General features: G+C 45.2%; 1 protein-coding gene across 4 annotated transcripts in view; it reads right to left on the bottom strand.

Annotated features, from left to right (window-relative positions):
• The window catches only part of NFATC2 (nuclear factor of activated T cells 2), a 185,702-nt gene that overhangs the window by 112,501 nt on the left and 52,472 nt on the right, over window positions 1–20,729 (bottom strand). For all 4 annotated transcript variants that reach the window (XM_053249762.1, XM_053249761.1, XM_053249764.1 and 1 more), the window contains exon 5: window positions 20,226–20,398. In XM_053249762.1, the coding sequence (XP_053105737.1) occupies window positions 20,226–20,398 (173 nt within the window). The remainder of the gene's footprint in view (window positions 1–20,225; window positions 20,399–20,729) is intronic.

The raw sequence follows: 20,729 nt of genomic DNA, 5'->3' as shown, positions 1-20,729 counted from the left end.
ATCTTTGGAATTAGTTCCTCATCCTTTGTTGGAAAATCTCATACAAGACCTTGTGATACAACCAGGCAAGGAGGCTGAATTACACTAATTTATTCAAAATAACCAGCCAAATTTTGGGATGCAGATAGACTATAAGAACTGCCACCTCACAAATCAACTAGACAAATCTTTTCTCCCTAAGACAGGATACCCTGCAATCCATCCACTGACTTCACTGCTGAATAGCCCTTATAATTAGGTGGTTTTCTTAATGTTTACTTTAAATGCACCTTCTTGGTCACTGGATCTCAATTGCCTCTTGTCCTATTCTCAGTAAGCATAATGGCTGATATTCTGACTAACAAAGCATTGGTGCAACAGTGCAACAGAGAAGAATCAGCACAGCACCAGTGTTTCTGAAAAGCTGAGACTAATGCTCTGTGTGTGTGTGTGTGTGTGTGTGTGTGTGTGTGTGTGTGTGCGTTTTCGTGCGTGCATGTCTCTGTGTGTAATTCAGTGACCTCCCCTTCCCCCAGAAGTCCTCTGTGTGACCTGAAAAATTGAGAATGGCTCCATAAGAATGCATAGGAATGAATGTTACAGAGCATAATTGCATAAAACAATAACTGGAGCTCAGCAGAAGCATTTAAGTATCCATCCAGATCTCCTTTCCAGATCTCCTTTCCAGATCTCCATTCTTCCTCGTCAACCTAAGCAGCACAATGGAGGAGAGCTGCAAGTTGACAATTCTTTCCCCACAACTGCAACCGCTGGAAAGGACCGAGCACTTTCCTTTGACTGGGCTAGGTGCATTTCTGGGACAACTCTTTAGGCTAAGTGACCTAGGAGTTCAGGACTTGAATTCGAACCTCTCCATGATCATCCTTCCGTACATGAAGGTCTCGACAGCATTTTGTTCCACGTGCAGAGGTGCATTTATGTAATTTTGGAGCCTGGACCTAAAGGCCTTTGGAGGACCGCACCCCCCCGGCAGGCCCCCTCTCACTGCAAGTTAAGCATCACCCCCCTACACACACACACACCATGACAAACAGTATTTTTAACACTGGAGTATATTTATGCAAATATGCAGTAGCAGAAACATTTCAACACACAATTTAACACATTCCCATCCCACAATTTTCATTCTCTGCTCCCCGCTCTGTCTCTAAAGCACCTGGGCGCAGGTCACAATCGCACTCGGCCACCCAGCGTAGTGCAGGCCAGCAGTGACCACACCACCCGGGACAGTCTAAAGAAGCCCTGGACTTCAACCCCAAAGTCCAGGGGTAAGAGCACCACTGTTCAATGTGATCTTCTTTGCTCTTTCCTTGTGCTTTTGATGACCACAGATGAAATTTATCCTGCAAGGCGGTGAACCTTTGACTGTCAACCAATTCATGCAGCCTCCCTACTTGTGGTTGTGCCTTTGTTTTACTTTTTCTTGGGCTGAATAACGATCACAGTACCTGAGCTATCTAAACCCCTTGTGCATGCAATCAGTTTATTCACATTCCATGGATTTGCTGTAGGGGACAAAACTGTGCCTAACAAGTCATACGACCTGTTCTTTATGAGCAGGTTCATTTGGGGCAAGACAATCAGGACACCAAACCATGAGCAGGAAATGAGCACCAGACTATATGAGCAGAGTTGTGTTCATGGGGCGGGGGTGGGGTGGGGCTCCAAGTTACTCCTGTTGGCTACTAGAAACACCTGTGTTACACACTTTGAAGACTGATTTCTATACATTTGTGTAAAAATTCTAGTCAGTGGCCAACACTACACTTGCGCAAGAACACTGTACTAGCACAAGGCTGTTGTGCTAAGTCTGGAGCTTGCATTCCAGATTAGTGTTGTGTGGGCACAAACATTTTTGTGCTTGTGCAACAAGGTGTACAACTAATGGCATGCCTCATATATTTTGCAGGGAACTTTTGCACAGTAGTACATTTCGAAAATCCCTGTAATTTTGCGCAGCTACGGAATCTTCTTGCACTAATGCAACTTCGGTTCTTGCAAAAGTGCTGCATTAGGATGTCAGCCATTCAAGTTTGAATATATGAAGCTGAAATATACTGAGCAAGACCACTGATCCATCTAGATTAGTGCTCTCTACACCAACAAGCAACAGTTTCCCAAGATCTCAATCAGAGGTCTTTCTCTGCTCTACCACCACTACTACAAATATTTATATACCGCTTTTCAACAAAAGTTCTCAAACTGTTCACACTGAAAATAAATAAATAATAAATAAGATGGTTCCCTGTCTGAAAAAAGCTCACAATCTAAAAAGAAACACAAAGTAGACGCCAGCAGCCACCACTGGAAGGATGCTATGCTGGGCTGGAATAGGGATAGTTGCTCTTTCCAGAGGAGAGCTGGACTTGTGGTAGCAAGTGTGACTTGTCCCTTTATGAATGAGAGACTTGATATGCGAGCACAGCAAGATGTTCCCCTGAGGGGATGGAGCTGCTCTGGGAAGAGCAGGAGGTTCCAAGTTCCCTCCCTGGCATCTCCAAGATAGGGCCGAGAGAGATTCCTGCCTGCAACCTTGGAGAAGCCGCTGCCAGTCTGTGTAGACCAGGGATGTCAAACTGTGGCCCTTCTGCAGATGTTAGCCTACAACTCCCATCATCCCTGGCTTTTGGCCACTGTGGCTGGGGATTATGGGAGTTGTAGTCCAAAAACAGCTGGAGGGCCACAGTTTGACATCCCTGGTGTAGACAATACTGAGCTAGATGGACCTATGGTCTCACTCAGTATATGGCAGCTTCCTATGTTCCCGTTGCTTAATATAAGAGAATCTATATAATTAATTCCTGTAGAGGGGATGCTTGGGGATGTGGCAAGCTCCACCCCCAGTGCAGCTGCGACCAATGGTGAGCCCAGAGGGGGTGACACGTGCAAGGTGAGAGGACGACGGGTGGTGGGAGGAGGATGGGCCGCGGGCAAAGCCCCACTGCCCCAAGGAGGAGGATGGCGAGGTGGAGATTGGAGACTGGACCTGGGACTTTTCCTGCCACTGAGTCGGGTCCACATCTGTTTTTGTCCAAACAATCTTGTACTTCTTGCATCCTGTCACTTGAACCCAAAGAATGGCTGCAAAGACTGGAAATGGGGGGAAAGGCTTGTAGTACGGTACTTATGAAGACACACTGGGAAAATTCTACATCAAATACATAAAGACTGAATTTCAAAGAACAAGCACAATGTCTATTAATTGTCAGTAGGTTGTAGCTTTCCAAGAGCCATTCACTGAGTGATTCAAAACCCACTGCTTAAAGATGTACTTTCCAAAATACAATTCAGTGCTTATCACAATCAATCATTCATACAATTTTAGAGGATTTTTGTTTTAAAAAATTAGGGCGCTTGTATTATTCACACAGCTGGCCCACAAGGCTGCCAGAGTATATACTGAGATTACTTTCACAGAAGTTGCTTATTTCTTCCATATGCCTTTTATGATTAATCACTTTTTGTAAATAGTCAAGGCCCTGATGAGTTCATAACAGGATTGACCACTTCAGAGGTTTAAAGGGATTTATAGTTCTAAAAACTCAGGGTAAATGGTATCTAAAAAAAAAATTCATCTGCAACATTCAGAAGAAAATAAGCTTGAAATGCCATATTTGAGAGCATTTCCACTGTGTTGATTCCAAGACTGGACATTTCAGAAGGAAGTTTCAATGTAGCTTGACAAATGTGCACATGCTGTTATAGAAGCTTCAGTTTCGCCAATAAAATAGTTCCCAGATTCAGGTTTATTGTTTAACCAAACCAGCCAGTCATTACAAGAAGTGTAAGAGAGAGAGAGAGAGAGAGAGTGTGTGTGTGTGTGTGTGTGTGTGTGTGTGTGTGTGTGTGTGTCTAATAAAATATGGCCCTCCCTGTGGCTGCTATTTAGTAAACTAAAGTGAAGCACTTTGGGGCAATGGCACTGTAGTTTGGTGGTCCTAAGCCATAGATCCACCCCAAATATAGAATAACTCAGGGGTTTTACCCTTAGGAGAAACAAAGCAACTGATGTTTAATTCTTAAAACCTCTAAGTTCTTAAATTATTAAAACCTCTAAAATGGAAGTCTCCTTTGTTTTCCTAAATAACTAGTAAAATAACAAGTAAAAGAAGAAGGAGAGTCAATCAGTGGATCAGTTTAAGAAGTTTTTCTTAATGTTCAGTCTATGGTCAATTTATGCATCAGCCTTGCTGGTCCTACAAGCAGTGGCGCCTCTCCACCCGGACTTTCGGGTGGAAGTCCGGTCCCCCACAGCCACCGACCCCCCAAATTATCTAATGTCCTGGGTGGCCGCCGCTGGACCGTGCCAGGCTGTGCAGCCGAGTGGCAAGCACAACTGGGCTGTAAGGGGCAGTGCAGCCTGCCCACAGCCCGCCCCATCTCCTCCCAGTCCCGGCTGGGTTAAGTGCTGAGTGGGAGCAGCCTGTGCTCATACAGTCCCATGCATGGTAATGCGTGGCTATGGTAGAGCCTGGCCAGGCCAAGTGAGCAGCCTGCTGAGCCACTTCCACCCAGCCATCCCCACAAGCCTGCACAGTCAGTGTTGTGCACACATTATGGTGTTGGGCACTGAGCAGCCCGTCAAGCTGTGCGCGAGGGAGGGGAGCACGCTGCCAGGTGGCACAGCAGCAGCAGTTCCGACTCTGAGCTACAGTGAGGCCAGGGCCCCAAGAGGTCCGGCGGTGGTTGCTGCCAGCACATCGGGTGGTGACCAGGGACCGGGCTTTCTCTGTGGCTGCCCCGGGGCTGTGGAATACGCTCCCGGCTGAAATAAGAGCATCTTCCTCTCTGTTTGTTGTGGAAGACCCTCAAGACTCATCTGTTCTCACAGGCTTTAATCAGAATTAATTTTAATTTGTTTTGATAACTGTTTTATGCTATTGTTTTAATTGTGTTCTCTGGATTTTAATTCTGTGGCTTTTATGTTGTTTTTAAATTTTGTACACTGCCTATAGATGTACATATCAGATGGTATAAAAATGATAGATAGATAGATAGAGACTCAGGGCTGGCAAGAGGCGGGCAGCAACTCTCTCACTTGGAAGGTTCCAGAGCTCCCAGCCAGCCAGGCGGCACAGACTGTGGTGATGAACGCAGGGCAGGCAGCTGCCTGCCTGTGGAGTGAGGGGAGAGGCAGCAGCACCGGCAGCCGGGCAGGCAGGCAGGCACGCGTGAAGTGAGCCAGCAAGCTAGCCAGCACGTGCCTCCCTTGCTGGGTTGCCAACACCACACACTCCCCAGACCAGCAACGTGACCAACAACAGGTAAACGGAGTGCTGTGTGCACTGAGTCGCAGCGTAGCAGTACTGAGTTCTCATGTTATGCTGTGGGTTGGGGTCTTGTAGTGGGAGGTGGAGGGAGAGAGGGAGGGGGGATGGGACTCCATGGGGGATCTGGCGCTTCAGCTATTGTCTGTTGTGTGTGTGTATGTGTAGGGGTGGCTGGTACTAATGCATATCTGCACAGTCTTGTTTTACATCTTTACCTTCTTGCAAATTCAGTTTCTAAAAAGCTGGATCCTTTAGAGGCAGAGGGGGGAGTGGGGAAAGAAATATGTGGGATGGGAACATGTTAAGTTACATGCTGAAATGTTTCTGCTAATGCATACTTGTTTTACATCCTTACATTCCTGTGAGTTCAGTTGCTGTTTGGTCCAAGAACCCACATGTAAAATACTGCATGTGTCACGGTGTGTGCACGGAGGGAGGGGGGGTGATGCTTATCTTGCAAGGCGGTGGGAGGCAAAAGGCCATTAGCTTCTGGCTCCAACATTACCTAGCTGCACCTCTGTCTACATGCAGCAAGGTCTAGATCTGAGCTCAGTGCAATGCACACTCTTTCTCATGAAGCCAGTCGGTGCTTGTTACCATTGATCAGTGCAAAACCAGGAAAGAAATGTTAGGCTTGGAAACTGTACAGCAAAACCATGGACAGTATACAAATTAAAATGTAAAAAGAGCAATAAAGGCCGATGATGTAAAACAAATGAGTAATAAGATCACTGGATGAGGAACTGGCCTACACTCAATCAGATAGGAGGGTCCCCATAACATCTAACCATATTTTTGTGCAGCAAACTTAGTTCTACTTTTTTGCACTGCCAATGGAAAGAAAGCAATCTTGGAAGTCGCATATTTGTCCCTATCAGCAAGAGTAAAACAAAATGTCACTACCTCCTCTATGTCAGGGCAGTCTGTCTAGAAATTCTACCATACAACTTTGGCTGGAGGGTATATAGTGGAGTGTGCTCACAGATAGTGGACAAGATTCTCTGCCTCCTGAAGACCACAAACACAAAATATGTAATTTACCCGGCAATTTGCAGGGGTGTCTACTGTCACACAGAGCAAGGACTCACTGTTACAGCAAGAAAGCAGCCTAACAAAATTTCCCAACTAACTGCACTGGTACAGCAGGGAAAGAGCAATTTTTGTTGCCCTTCCCTTTCCCAGGGAGCTCTGTGTATGATCCAAAAATATGCCCTTGAGGGCTGTGCAGCCCTTGAGGACATATTTTGAGGTGGCACAAAAAGCTGCCAGGGGAAGAGGAAGGTGCAAAAAATGGCCTCTTCCTGAGTGCACCAGTGCAGGCAGTTAGGAAGTTTTCTTGGGCTGCTCTCTTGCTGCACTGGTGCATCCTTGGTCTTTATGTCAGCCACAATAATCTTTTAGAAATCTCCATGGAAATATACCTTCTCAGGCTGCCTGTCTTGTCACCATCAGTGCACCACTTCTCTACAAGGGCACAAAGAGACCATTCCTAGAGCTACACAACGATGGAATGTTCACTATCTGAAACCCCACCTGACTATAAAACCATGTATAATTAGGAAGTGGTTTTTTGTTTTGTTTTTAAAGCAACTTAAGTCTGGGATGCCTTTAAGTGGCAGAATAGAAACTGGAAAATGGTTGAAGGGTGTTGGGATTTTATTAACATTAGTTATGGGGGCTGGTAGGGTGGGGAAGCTGCTTTAGGACAAAGTTGCCTTTGTCAAATAAAACTAATCATACCCAGATGCTATTGCAGAATGTAAAGATTCTTGCAGATTATATATCAGCAGACGGCAAGATAACAAACACACACCCTACCAAGAAAGAACCTGCCTGGGTGGGAAGATCACGATATAGAGGATCTTGGCCATTATTTACAGACACTTCATTTGCATTCTAATAGAAGAGAAATTGGACGGTTCAAAAAGTTGAATCCTCCAACAAAGGCTGAAACTGGAGATGATCAAAGACAAAATTACATGGCAGCAGACAAATAATTATTTGCCAGGTGTGAGTGTATTGCTGCTGTAGCACAGCAAACAGGGGGCGTAACCCATTTTAAAATTAATTTTGCAATCAAAATGGCTAGCTAGAGGCAGGAGTTACTTGCCCATCCTCTTCGCAGCATTTCCTAGAATGTCTGAAATCAATCCACAATAGGAACACAGGAAGCTGCCTTGTACTGAGTCAGGCCATTGGCCCATCTAGCTCAGTATTGTCTATACCAGGCCTGCAACTTCCCCCCACCCGCAGCTGTTTTTGGACTCCCATAATCCCCAGCCACAGTGGCCAATAGCCAGGAATTATGGGAGTTGAAGGTCAATGTCTTCAGAACGGCCGAAGTTGAGCAGCCCTGGTCTACACTCACTGGCAATGGCTTTTCCAAGGTTTCAGGCAAGAGGAGTCTTTCCCAGCCCTACCAGGAGTGAACCTGGGATCTTCTGCATGCAAGCAGACGCTCTTCCACTGAACTACAGCCCTGTCTCCTAGGGGAGATATCAGGCGCGGATGGAGGTCAGAAGTGGCTCGGGTAAAGCTCGCCAACGGGCCCCCCTTACCATACCCCATACGTCATGTCAGTGTCTGACGTTAGACGCAGGGTGTGTGGTTTGCTCGCAAATGAGGCCGCACCCCGCATTTGCGAGTAAAATCTGGCTAGCACCGTGTTCGCAGTGCGGCCGGAGCAACTCTCCATGGGACTCTCCCTGGGAGAGCTACTCCGGCCATGCTGCAAATGCGGTGATGGCCAGCTTTTACTCACAAACATGGCATGTGGCCCTGTTTGTGAGCAAACCATGCCCAACGTCTGACGAGGGCATGGCTGGGGCACGAGGTGCAGCCCCTGAAGTACAGCAGCCCGTGTTATTCGGACCCGTTCGCACTATGGTGGCTCCGCCAGTGGGGAATATGGTACAGTAGACCACACTCACATGTGATCATCCATCCAAATGCAAGCCAGGACAGCTTCTGCTTAGCAGAGGGGACAATTCAAGTTCACTCCTGCAAGGCAAGCTCTCCTGCTGGACTTGCCACACTCAGAGGCAGTATTTCCCAACCTATGTTTGAAGACTATTTGGATGCCTCTTCTGGTTCTTCATTTTTTAAACGCCCTAAACACTGATGTGGATTTCATTTTTGGATTTGCTATTTATATGCATTTCACATTATGCTTATGGTCTGCAAATGCTGCTACCCACTCTATGGTCAGGTTCATAATTCCCCCCCCTCTAAAGCTAGAAAGCGAAGAAGAAATGAAAAGGAATCAGAGTCTGCTGCAACATTAGTCTATGCAATAGATAAATTGGCATAGTTAAGATTAGGTGTGTTTTCTTTTGCATGCAGTTTTAAATCCTTCGTAAATTCATGGCCTCTGAGGTTCCAGATAGGTGAACTGTAAGCAGTAATTTCACACTCTTCCTTCTCTTCCCCTCAGGGGCTGGCACTCCATAAAGCAGACCTACAGCTACTGTAGTTTATGAGCGCTGTATAAACAGAACACTGTTGACTTATCCAGCTGGGGTGTTTACTTTCAATAGCAACAGCCACTGACATAATGCAGGAAAGCAACTGCTAGAGAAACACTCACTTTTGCCTTGAAATAGCATGTCAGCAGGCCTCACTAATGGTGCTGGGGGTGGGTGGGGATTTCTGCCTTTATTTTATTTGACCGCCTGCAAATCAAGATGTTACGGATCCTCTGAGCCAAAAATTACAATACAGCCGGCAGTGAAAGAGAAACAAGGAAAGGGAACTGCGGTTATCAGGGGTCTGCTTGTGCTTGCTTCCTGAGCCGCACAAGAGAAAGGGACTGAGATGGGGAAGACAGAGAACTCGGCTTGGAGGCAGACAAGCAGGAAGCCAGTGGCTCAGTACGGCACTAGAAGTGCTATGCAGATTCAAACCAACAGTCCATCTAGCCCAGCATTCTTTATACCGCAGTGTCACTCCAAAGTCATGTGGAAGTTCACATGCAGAGCATAATGGCAGCACCAAAGCAATGAACATCAAAAGGCTGCACCATAATCATCCTCATTCTGTACCAAGAAATGCTGAATTCCGTACCTCGCGGAATGCAAACTAAGCAAACCTGCATAATTTATTATTTTGCGGGGAAGAGCAAGAAACTATGCCAGAAACCGATACTTCACCTCCAACCATAAGAAAGATTATTCAGCTACCCTTCCGGTTTCCAAGCTGGCCGGCATTCTTTAGACGTTGCTGAACTACAACTCCCATCTTCCCTTGCCACAATTTATCACAGCTGGGGGTGATGGGAGTTGTAGTTCAGCAACGTCTGGGGAGCCACATGTCGCCTTCCCTTTAACTTTAGAAGTTACTCTGCTGCATCTTATCGAGTACGTTGCTACCCACAAATTCAGGCAAGCTAACACAAAGTGTCTCTTGAGGGAAGTCATCTCAAGTTCAGGAGAACCAAAAATTGGACACTGACTGGGGATTCCTGTCCATAGCCAGGCAGCTGCTTTCCTCCCACCCTCACAACCCATTAATGGTCCCCTAGACAGGCAAGTTGATCATTTACAGAGCACGGTGAGGGTCAGTTCATGCAAACTCTCACATATACAAGGCAAAAACTGTGTCATGTGTGAGATTTCCTGCCACAGGCAGCTATTTCTAGCACAAGATCAAAAAGACTATTACATGGCCAGTCATCATGCAATGAAAAACGTCAAGGACCGAGGCTTGCAGCCTTCTCCACATGTCACACCAAGGTGCCTGGCTCACAGATAGGAACATAGGAAGCTGCCACATACAGAGTCAGACCATTGATCCATCTAGCTCAGTATTGTCTACACAGCCTGGCAGTGGCTTCTCCAAGTTTGCAGGCATGCATCTCAGCCCCAGCTTGGAGATGCCAGGGAGGGAACTTGCAGGCATGCATGCAGGTGCTCTTCCCAGAGTGGCCCCATCCCCTAAGGGGAATTATCTTAGAGTGCTCACATGTCTCCCATTCAAATGCAAATCAAGGCAGACCCTGCTTAGCAAAGGGGACAATTCATGCTTGCTACCAGAAGACCAGCTCTCCTCAAGTTTCCTCCCTGGCTTCAGGGCTTGCTTTACTTCAACACCAGAGTTATCAATATTAATTTTCAAGGGAGAGAGTATAAATCATGTGCTGGAATCCAGGAATGAGCATCTCTTATTATTTATTTATTACATTTCTATACCGCCCTGTCCAAAGGCTCTGGGCAGTGCACAACAAGTAAAAAAGAAAGGCATACACCAATTAAAACAAACTTAACACAGTCCAGAGCCATTTAAAACCAATTACAAATATTTAAGAACAATTTGAATGAGGCAGCCCATATTAGAATGAGACAGACTCCCTTCTTGAAGGCAGATCCCTTTCAACTTTTTGTATCACTTTGGATTATGTAACTGTGCTTCAGAATAAATACCAGTTCCCAAAGCATATGAAGTTTGTGAACATGTAATGCTAAATTAGTGACACTCCTCAGGAATACTGGTGCCAGACAGTACCAATCCTGGAATCTGGTATGGAATTATGACTTCTGGAAAAATTCAATGTTTAATCTACCTCTCTAGTAGATTCTAGATTGTGTTGCTTGGAGACTGTTGCTCTGAAAAGCGAGAACTGAACTATGGAGTTCCACAAGGCTCCATACTGTCTCCAATGCTCTTTAACATCTACATGAAACCGCTGGGAGAGATCATCAGGAGGTTTGGTACAGGGTGTTATCAATATGCTGAGATTTACTTCTCCATGTCGACCTCTCCACGTCGACATTCTCCACGTCGACATCAGGAAATGGCGTATCTTCCCTAAATGTCTGCTTGGAGGCAGTAATGGGTTGGATGAGGGATAAAAAACTGAAGTTGAATCCAAATAAGACGGAAGTACTGACTGTGGGGGGTCAGGACCCAAGATATAGTTTAGATCTGCCTGTTCTGGATGGGGTTACATGTAGCTTGGGAATGCTCCTGGACCCAAAGCTCTCCCTGGTTTCTTAGGTTGAGGCGCTGGCTAGGAGTGCTTTCTATCAGCTTCAGCTGATACGTCAGCTATGTCCATTTCTAGAGGTGAATGACCTTAAAACAGTGGTACATATGCTGGTAACCTCCAGAACTGACTACTGTAATGCACTCTATGTGGGACTGCGTTTGTACATAGTCCGGAAATTACAATTGGTACAGATTGCGGCAGCCAGACTGGTCTCTGGGACAATATGAAGAGACCATATAACACCAGTTTTGAAAGAACTGTACTCACTGCCAATATGTTTCCAGGTGAAATACAAAGTGCTGGTTATTACCTATAAAGCCCTTAATGGCTTGGGACCATGTTATTTAAGAGAGTGCCTCCTTTGTCATGAACCCTCCTGCCTTTTAGGATCTTCTGGAGAGGTCCAGTTACAGATGCCACCAGCTCGTCTGGTGGCAACTCAGGACTGAGCTTTTTCTGTGGCTGCCCCAGGGCTTTGGAATATGCTCCCTGCTGAAATAAGAGCATCTCCTTCTCTTTTTGTTTTCAGGAAGACCCTCAAGACTTTCCTGTTCTCGCAAGCTTTTAGTTAGAATTTTTATAATTTTAATAATTTGTTTTATATTGTTTTTATTGTATTTTATGTATTTTAACCTGTGATTTTAATACTGGGATTTGTACACCGCCTAGAGATTTACATATCAAGCAGTATAAAAAAAAGATAGATAGATAGATAGATAAATAAATAAATAAATGTTCAGTTTTTTGAAGTAATGTTTCTAGTTCACATGGTGGGGGAGGGCAGTTATGTGGACTAGAAACATTACTTTTTAAAACTGGTGAGAGAGAGACTGGGGACAAAGCGAAGAGGTATTTTAAAATTATGTAAAAAGTATATGCTAAAGGCTCAGAAATAAAGTAGAAACTTTGTTAAGCTTTTTATAAAGAACATATGTTCTTATGTTTACTAAGAATCAGGTGAAACTTCAGTTCAATCGAGTAGGACTCTTCTTTAGATTACACCAGGGCTGCTCAACTTTGGCCCTCCTCTCAGATGTTGGCCTACAATTCCCATAATCCCTGGCTATTGGCCAGTATGCCTGGGGATTATGGGAGTTGTAGAACAAAAACAGCTGGGGGGCCTAAATTGAGCAGGCCTGGATTACACCAATGTTCTGTAGGAAGCATCCTTATACCAAGTCAGACCATTGGTCCATCTAGCTCAGCTCTCCCTGGAGATGCCAGGGAATGAAACTGGAACCTTCTATGCTCTTCCACTGAGCCATGGCCCCATTCCTTAGGGTGAATATCTTACTGCGCACATACGTAGTCTACCATCTAAATGCAAACCAAGATAGACCCTGCTTAGGAAAGGCAACAATTTATGCTTGCTACCACAAGACCCAAACCAGGCTCAAACTATCATACTTCGGACACATTATGTGAAAAGCCATCTCCCTTGAGAAGTCCATAATGCTGGGGAAAGCGGAAGGAAAGAGAAGAAGAGGATGACCAGCAGCAAGGTGGATGGACTCGATTACGACAGCAATGAATGCACCACTGAGAGACCTTAAAGACCAAGTTGAAGTCAGATAATCCTGGAGAGAATCTATCTATATGGTCGCTAAGAGTCGACACTGACTTGTCGGTAATCAATCAACCACCACAAGGCCAGATCTCCTCCTCATCATCATCTAGTCTAGCGTTCTGTTTCTTGCAGTAGCCAGTAAGAAGGAAGTCCACAAGCAGGACATTAAGGCAGTAGCCCTCCTCTGCTGTCTCCCCAGCAACCGATATACAGAGGTAGTAAGCATATGGATAGTCTATTTACCTATCATGATTAATAGCCCTTGGTAGATCTGTCTCCTGTGCATTTGACAAATTCTCTTTTAAAGTCATCTAAGTCGCTTTAAGTCAGGGCTAATGTCCAGCTGTCCCTATTTACCCCAGTCTCTATATTTTGAATTCTAACCCTGGTAAATCACTAACTCCTATCCTTCCCCCGCCCCGCCCAGTTTTTAGAGTAAGTTTCATATCCCTCTTGAGCGTCCCTAAAGTTAATCTCAGAGAATGGAGTAGATATATAATCTCTAGCACCATATTTTGAACAGTTCTTCATCTATTGTACAACAATTTTATGTTTCTAGTATATTTCCAACCAAAATAACAAACACCTAGCTGGCTTTAAATTAGGAGTCAGGTGGTTACAGAAGGCACATCAGAACCTTCAGTACAGTGTAAGGGGCGGGGGGTGGGGGAGAGAGCTTCAGGCATAATCCTGGGTATGAAAACTGGGGTATCGGGGTATCCCTATTTTCATCGGTTATATATCAGGAGGCATGCATGACTAGAAGACTGAAAGGGGGAAATCTGCCCAATAGTGCCCAAAATCTTTGTAACTTCTCAGTAGCAGTTCTGAAAAGTTCTTAGAAGTTAATAGATGGACAAATGTCTAACTCAACTTTGATATATTAGATTAAAAGGGCAAGAGGCTAATCCACATAGATATGGAGGTACAAATGTAGAACAAGATAGTTTGGACCACTGGAGTGGAAGTGGAATGTGGACCGTTCCACTTCCAAAATCCACTTTAATTTCTTTTAAAATTTAGAAGCAGTATTTGCTAAGCTCTCTCCTCTCCTACCCTAAAATCATGTGGGCCAGAAACATTCCTTTCAAAAACAAAAACAAAAGCAAACCCAAATGGTGAGTTCAGGGGCAGCCCTTCTTCCATGGGGCAGGGTGAGAAACAGGGGGCTGCAAATGCCAGGCCCTCTATCACAAGTGCCACCCACTGTCCACTGCTCCTGCCCTTCCTTGCCCTGCTGGGGCACACTGTTCACTGACGGAGAGAGGGTGCATAATGCTGTCCTTTGCCTCAGGCAGCAAAATGTCTTGGACTACCCTTGGCTGAGCTTCACAAGAAGCCAAGTTACCAAGTTTCTGCACCAAATGAATATATCCATTTTTCTAGAATACCCCCATATACTACTCTTCCTGACCCTATACCAGTCCTTACGACCTTTCCTTCCCAAATGACATTGATTACAGAGTTCAAAAGAAAACAGGCAAACAAAATGCATTCATGCAAAATATATCCATTTGCATCTATTCTATTGTTTTGCATCATTCATTTTAAGCATGGAACTTGAGCTTGCTTGGCACAAAGGTTTTATGAAAAGAGCCATAAAATTAATATACATGTGCCTTTTAAATATCTATATCTCTCAACTTTTCAGAGTTCACTGGCGTAGCAACTGAAAATGCAAAGCACTCACAGACTATAGTACGTTCCCTGAAAGCAGCAGGCTGATGACTCTCCTGGGAATCACAAGAAGGATTCTTTGCTGCACTTTAACTAGCCTCTAGCCTACTGTTGACAGTATACCAGCTGGCTTTCTTGCCTGCAGAAAAGCCATAGAGGGCCTGCCAAGATGAAGACGTTCTTTAAACTGACTGTTTCTTTCCACTGTACTTACTACTCCGCCACATAACATAAATGAAGAATATCTAATTTTATGGGAAAATTGAGTTGGAGAGGAGGAAAGAAATAAAGGGAAACTTCCAAGGAAGTTAATTAATAGGAAACAAAATATTTGACCCCAAATTCACTGGTATAAAATAACTTTGTGAATAATAGGAAACATCAAAATTAATCAGATGGTTTCTTTCCGGAAAGGGGAAAATATTTCTGTCTAAAGAATATTTATAAGATGAAAAGGTTTGCAAGAGAGCCTTCTTTGGCATGTGCGGCTCAACCAAGGAGAAAAATGGAACAACTGGTTATCCTCCGGGATTCACTTCCAAGGGCAGAACTTCATGTTACAAGGCAAACACAGGTTCACAACTCGGCGTTTTCCTTACAATACTAATTAGGGGGCATTTGCAGGGAAGATTTGGAGGGCAAGAAGCTGGTGCTATTAATTATGCCTGCACCTGTTGCTTCTCTGTTGCTCACCTCAACGTATTTTTGCTGTTTTCCTCCCAACCAAGCTTTAAACAGGAATCAGCAGGCAAGCAAAGAGTAAAGTCACCCCTTCAGGTGTGAGAAAGCACTCTGTACACTCTTGTTCAACAATCCTTCTTCCTGACTGCATAGCCCTGTTATGGACAGCGATCGATTTTTGGGGGTGGGTGGGCGGGTTGATCCAAAATGAACAGGGGGTCCTGAGTAGAGCCATCTTGCACAGTCTTGGTGTGAGGCTCTGTTTTTGCTGAGAACAGCAGGACAGCAAAAACACCTGTTGTTGTGCTCTCTGTGCATGGCCTTCACTCCTTCCCTCCCAGTCAAGGCAATGAGATCATGCGCACTTGGCTTTTTGTTTGGGAGGGGGGAAGGTGAGAATGCAACTGTAGAACAGAGGCCTCTCCCAACTGCCCCTGTGCCCAACATCGGCACTCATATGGTCCATGTGCATGCACAATGGCCCGCTCATGGCTGGCACGCATACCATGTGTGTGCCAGCGTCAGGAACAGAGACAGCTGGGAGACACACACACACCCCACGCGCAATTAATCCTGAGGTGAGTACTAGGTACAGTGATGTCAGTGATAGAAGGAGGAGCAGGTATGGACCTGCTCTCCTCCACTTTAAAGGGGCTGGGGAAGCTCTCGATTTGAAAGGGAGGTGCCCCAAGATTCGGCTTCCGAATCGTGTTTCAGCACATCCCTAGTTCCTGTGTTTTAGGAGAGAGGAACAGTTTTTTATTCTGAAGCTTGCTTTTTGTATTTTCTTTTTGTATCTTGCACCTGCTAGTTGCTACTGCCTTGTATAATTGGTTGTATAATTTGAACCAATTATACCCAACCTCCTGCAGGAGCTGTGTAATTACAGTCTTGTAAAAAGTTATTTTAATTCTCTTAACTAAATGCTAAAAATGGTACAGATTAGACCTTGCAAGCTACTAACTCAGCTATTTTTCTAAGCCTGACTTACTTCACAGGGCTGCTGTGCAGATAAAATGGGCAGGAGACCATCTACGCTACCCTAAGCTTCTTGGAAGGATGGTGGACTCAAAATGAAAGAAAGAACGCTTTGGTAGTGACTATGTTTCTAATAAGATACTGACTGACATCCTAATGAAGCATGAGTGTGAAGTAAGAAGCATCAATGCTGCTGTTGAGTTCCACACTAATGCAGCACTGGCGCTTCCACACAAAGGGCAGGGATTTTGATGACCTCCCTGAGGACTGCTCAGCCTACATGATTTTGGGTGGCACAGAGGGCTTCTGAGGAAAGGGGACACAGATGAAATCCCATCCCCCATGAGCTCCAAGCGCTCCTGGGGTTCAGCAGCAACAGTGCCTTTCACATAGCACTCATGCTTCATTAGTCAGATGTTGGCCATCCTACTGTCTGAATTGAGCTTTCTCCTGAAGAAGGGTTTTTAGAAATATGCTAAGTCCTTTAATACATCCCTCTTTATACCCTAATGACTGCTCTGCTTTCAAAATCTAGCCACCAGATTTGCATGCATACACACAGCCCCTTTGGAGACATCAGTGGTTACTCAACACTTCCCCCACACTCAGCTTTCTAGGAAGTTATTCCAGACTCTTGAAATCTGCTGAAGGCTGCAACCTACAAGTGAGATGTAGTGGGATACAACTGCTGTGCTCGGGTCGGTTCTCATTTCATGGGAGCTGCTGATCTGCTCCCCACAATGGCAGTTGTCAGGTGCTCTGTTGCTAGCAACCGTCATCTCAGGAGAGCGGCAATTGGCAGGAGCAAAGGATTAGCTAACTCCAAATTACTATTTCATGATGTTTTCCCTAAGGGATGTTGTAAACTGCTCCTGCATCTGATGGATCCTGCAGGAGGGTTTACCATCAACAAGACTTACCAGCTGCATAAGCAGAAGAAGAGTAAAGCACCCATAAATAGCTACAATGGAACCGCCAACAGGTCACCCTACCCCACTCCATGCAGAATTTCAGAGTTAATAAATAGCTCCTGACTTTATCAACCTGTTGTGGGTGGAGCTAAAGTCCCCTTGTAACACCCAGATTCGCAGCATGGGAGTTCTTCTACTACTACTACTACTACTACTACTACTACTACTACAGATATTGTTATACTGCTTTTCACCAAAATTTGCCAAAGCAGTTTACATAGATATAAATAACAAAACAAACAAACAAACAGGCTCCCTGTTCCCAAAGGGCTCACAATTTTAAACATAAACATAAGGAAGCATAAGGTATGGATAACTTCATGGAGGAGAGGTCTGTCAATGGCTACTAGTTGGAGGGCTCTCGGCCACCTCCAGCCTCAAAGGCAGGATGCCTCTGAGTACCAGTTGCAGGGGAGTAACAGCTGGAAAGAGGACATGCCCTCAACTCCTGCCTGTAGGCTCCCAGCGGCATCTAGTGGGCCACTGTGTGAAACAGGATGCTAGACTAGATGGGCCATGGGCCTGATCCAGCAGGGCTGTTCTTAGGCAGATAGCAGCAACAGCCGCCGGAGAGATGCTGTGCTGGGATTGGATAGGACCAGTTGCTCTCCCCCTGCTCAATAAAAAGAATCGTCACTTTTAAAAGGTGCCTCTTTGCTCAGTTAGCAGGGGGAAATCTGGTTCTCCAGGACTCAGCTTTGCACCTGGACTCACAGCTGTCTGCTGTTGCCCAGGGCCATGTGCCCAACTTCAGCAAGTACGTTAACTGCATCCACTTATGTCTCAGTCAAACCCGGCCACATGGATTATCCATGCCCTTGTTATATCTCAATTGGATTACTGCAATGTGCTCTATGAGGGGCTGCCCCAAAGACCTTTTGGGAAACTGAGCTGGCCTAGAATGCAGCAGTGAGGGTCTTGACTCATGCAAGGCCCTTAGGGCACAGGGCATATGACACCCATTTTGTATGCAACACCTCTAGACCCCTGGCCATGATCAAGGGTACCCAGTGGTGTAGTGAGGTCAGATGGGGCATGTGTCCAATAAAGGAAAATGGGTCCTCCCCTTTATTATTAGTATTTTGTCGTGCCATAGGCATGGCTGAATTTTTATTATTTTAATTTTTTAAAGGGGCCATCACCCTTCCCTGGCAAATGACCCTCACTCACCACATCATCATCTTAATTTATTGCAGCTGCTTGCCACTTTTGCTCTCTCTCCCCTGCCTCTCACTGGCCACTGCTTTCCAGTTGGCTCGTGCAGTTATACGATACTGAATTGGCTCCTCCCTCTCTCAAGTGAAGAAAAGAGAAAAGAGGTGATCCAGCCTCTTACCAGAGTGCAAGCCAGCTGGGAAATGGTGGGCACACATGTAGCCTGATGATGCCAACATGCTACATGGTTGGTGTCAGGGTACCCACCATTTTCCAGTTGGCTCACACTCCAGTAAGATATTAGACTGCATCTTTCCTCTCTTGTTGACTTGATCTTGGAGAGCTGCTGCCAGTCAGTACAGACAATACTGACATAGATAGAGCAATGGTCTGACTCATGTACCTTTGAATACAAGATACAGGAAACTAACAACAAGATACAGCCATCACCTTCATGCCCTGCTTCTGTGGGAACTGTATAGGTCTGGATGCAGTGGAAACAAGAATGTCAGAGTAGAAGGACTTTTGTCTGACCCAAGAAATCAAGCCCATCAAATAATCTAACTTCTCCAGAAGTTTGGTTTGAAACGTTAAGACCAATTTCAAGTAAAGGATAGTCTCCGATACAGACACAACTTAGGGAAAGCATGACTTTCACAACTTAGGAAAGCTAGACCAGCTCTCCAGGAGAGGAGAGCTTGTCTTGTGGTAGCAAGCATGACTTGTCCCCTTAGCTAAGCAGGGTCTAGCCTGGTTGCATATGAAAGGAAGACTTGATGTGTGAGCACTGTAAGATATTCCCCTCAGGTGACGGAGCTGCTCTGGGGAGAGCAGAAGGTTCCAAGTTCCCTCCCTGGCTTCTCCATGATAGAGCTGAGAGAGATTCCTGCCTGCAACCTTGGAGAAGCCGCTGCCAGTCTGTGAAGACAATACTGAGCTAGATAGACCAATGGTCTGACTCAGTATATGACAGTTTCCTATGTTCCTATGACTGTAAAATTAAAATCTGCAGAGTGGATCTTTTTGAGTAACTTTCCTCAAATGGTTTATTGTAACAGCAGGATTGTGTAGACTAATATGAGTCATGCCATAAAAGAAGTGAAAATGGTCCGTTACAATTCTGTGAAATCCCTAAACCACTGAGAAAGCTCAAGTTACCAACAAAAAGCATCGCAGAATGAGCAGAGAGACCTGTGAGTGGAAGCACTCCCAACATGACTCAGTCTCCTTGGATGTGCCAGGATGGAGGCCCTTCTGCAGGTCCAATCTGTGAAATGGCGAGGACCCTTCCTTTCCGGTGTAACCCTCCCACTCTGAAATGGTGATAGCTGGGGATGAAATGGTGATAGCTGGGGATGAACACATGCTAGTGGGCCAGTGAATATTTTCTCCATGCGAGACAAACTGGGTGAATAGAGCTTGCTTTCTGCAATCATAGACACATTCACTGGAAAGCCCCTTTTCCCCAACATGAGGATTATGCAAGTGCCTGAACCTCCCACACCCCTCCGTTTTATCACGTGTGTGGCTTGTCCTGCTCTCTTTTGGAGTACTGCCTAAAAACAGACAGTATATCATATGCTGGGGTGGGAATCATTAAAAAGTCATGTTTAGACTTTACTAGGAATCAGATCTCAGACTACATGAGCACCAAATTTCAACTTTCTATCTGCTCTGGAAGGACCCCAATACATTCCAATACTCCCATGAGCGAGAGATCCAGGGAGTTCCCAACATCTCTCTCATTATGATTTGCATTGGAGCTTTAAAAACTTTAATCAATCCGTTAGTGAAGATTAACACCAGGGGTACATACAGGGTGACACATGGGGGACATGGAATTAGACTTCATTCTTTTCAGATGCATCTCAGCCATAGATGCTTATGGTTCTTCATAACAAAACTGGGGGGTGGGGAGATGGTTATAGAGAAATGTAACTTACAGCATTCAATGGGGTTGGATGCCACTTGCAAAGAAACAATCCTGCCACTAGATTCAGGGATATGCACACGGAATACCAGCCGCACACGGGTGTTCTTCCGACCAATATCTGTCTCTCCTTTCCGCAGTTCAATGTCTGCATTCCTCAGCTTGAGAATCCCTGCGCAGTCAATGCTGAAAAGCAAAAGAGAATCGACGGTTTCTATCCATGGCATTAACCGTCTTACTCCCAAGTGCATTTATTGCAAGGTAGGAAATATAAAGCTAGTATGACTTTGCCTTGTTGGTTAAAATTATAGATTTTATTTTTTAATTGTGAGCCCCTTTAGAGCAGGGGGACTATATTTTCCTAAAGGATACTTTAGGTTCACAGAATCATCACAGAGAAGGATAGATATGTAAAGGTGTGGATATGTTCTGGCCTTGCTACCTTCTAATCAGTCTCTGCTATAAGTAGACAGTTCTGCTGCTCCACTACACCAGTTATAGTTCAATCATTCAGTCA

The sequence above is a fragment of the Hemicordylus capensis genome, chromosome 4 (genome assembly GCF_027244095.1).
Source record: "Hemicordylus capensis ecotype Gifberg chromosome 4, rHemCap1.1.pri, whole genome shotgun sequence".
NCBI lineage: Eukaryota > Metazoa > Chordata > Lepidosauria > Squamata > Cordylidae > Hemicordylus > Hemicordylus capensis.
Note: the sequence above shows the minus strand (reverse complement) of the source record. Positions and strands in the feature narration are given on the sequence as shown.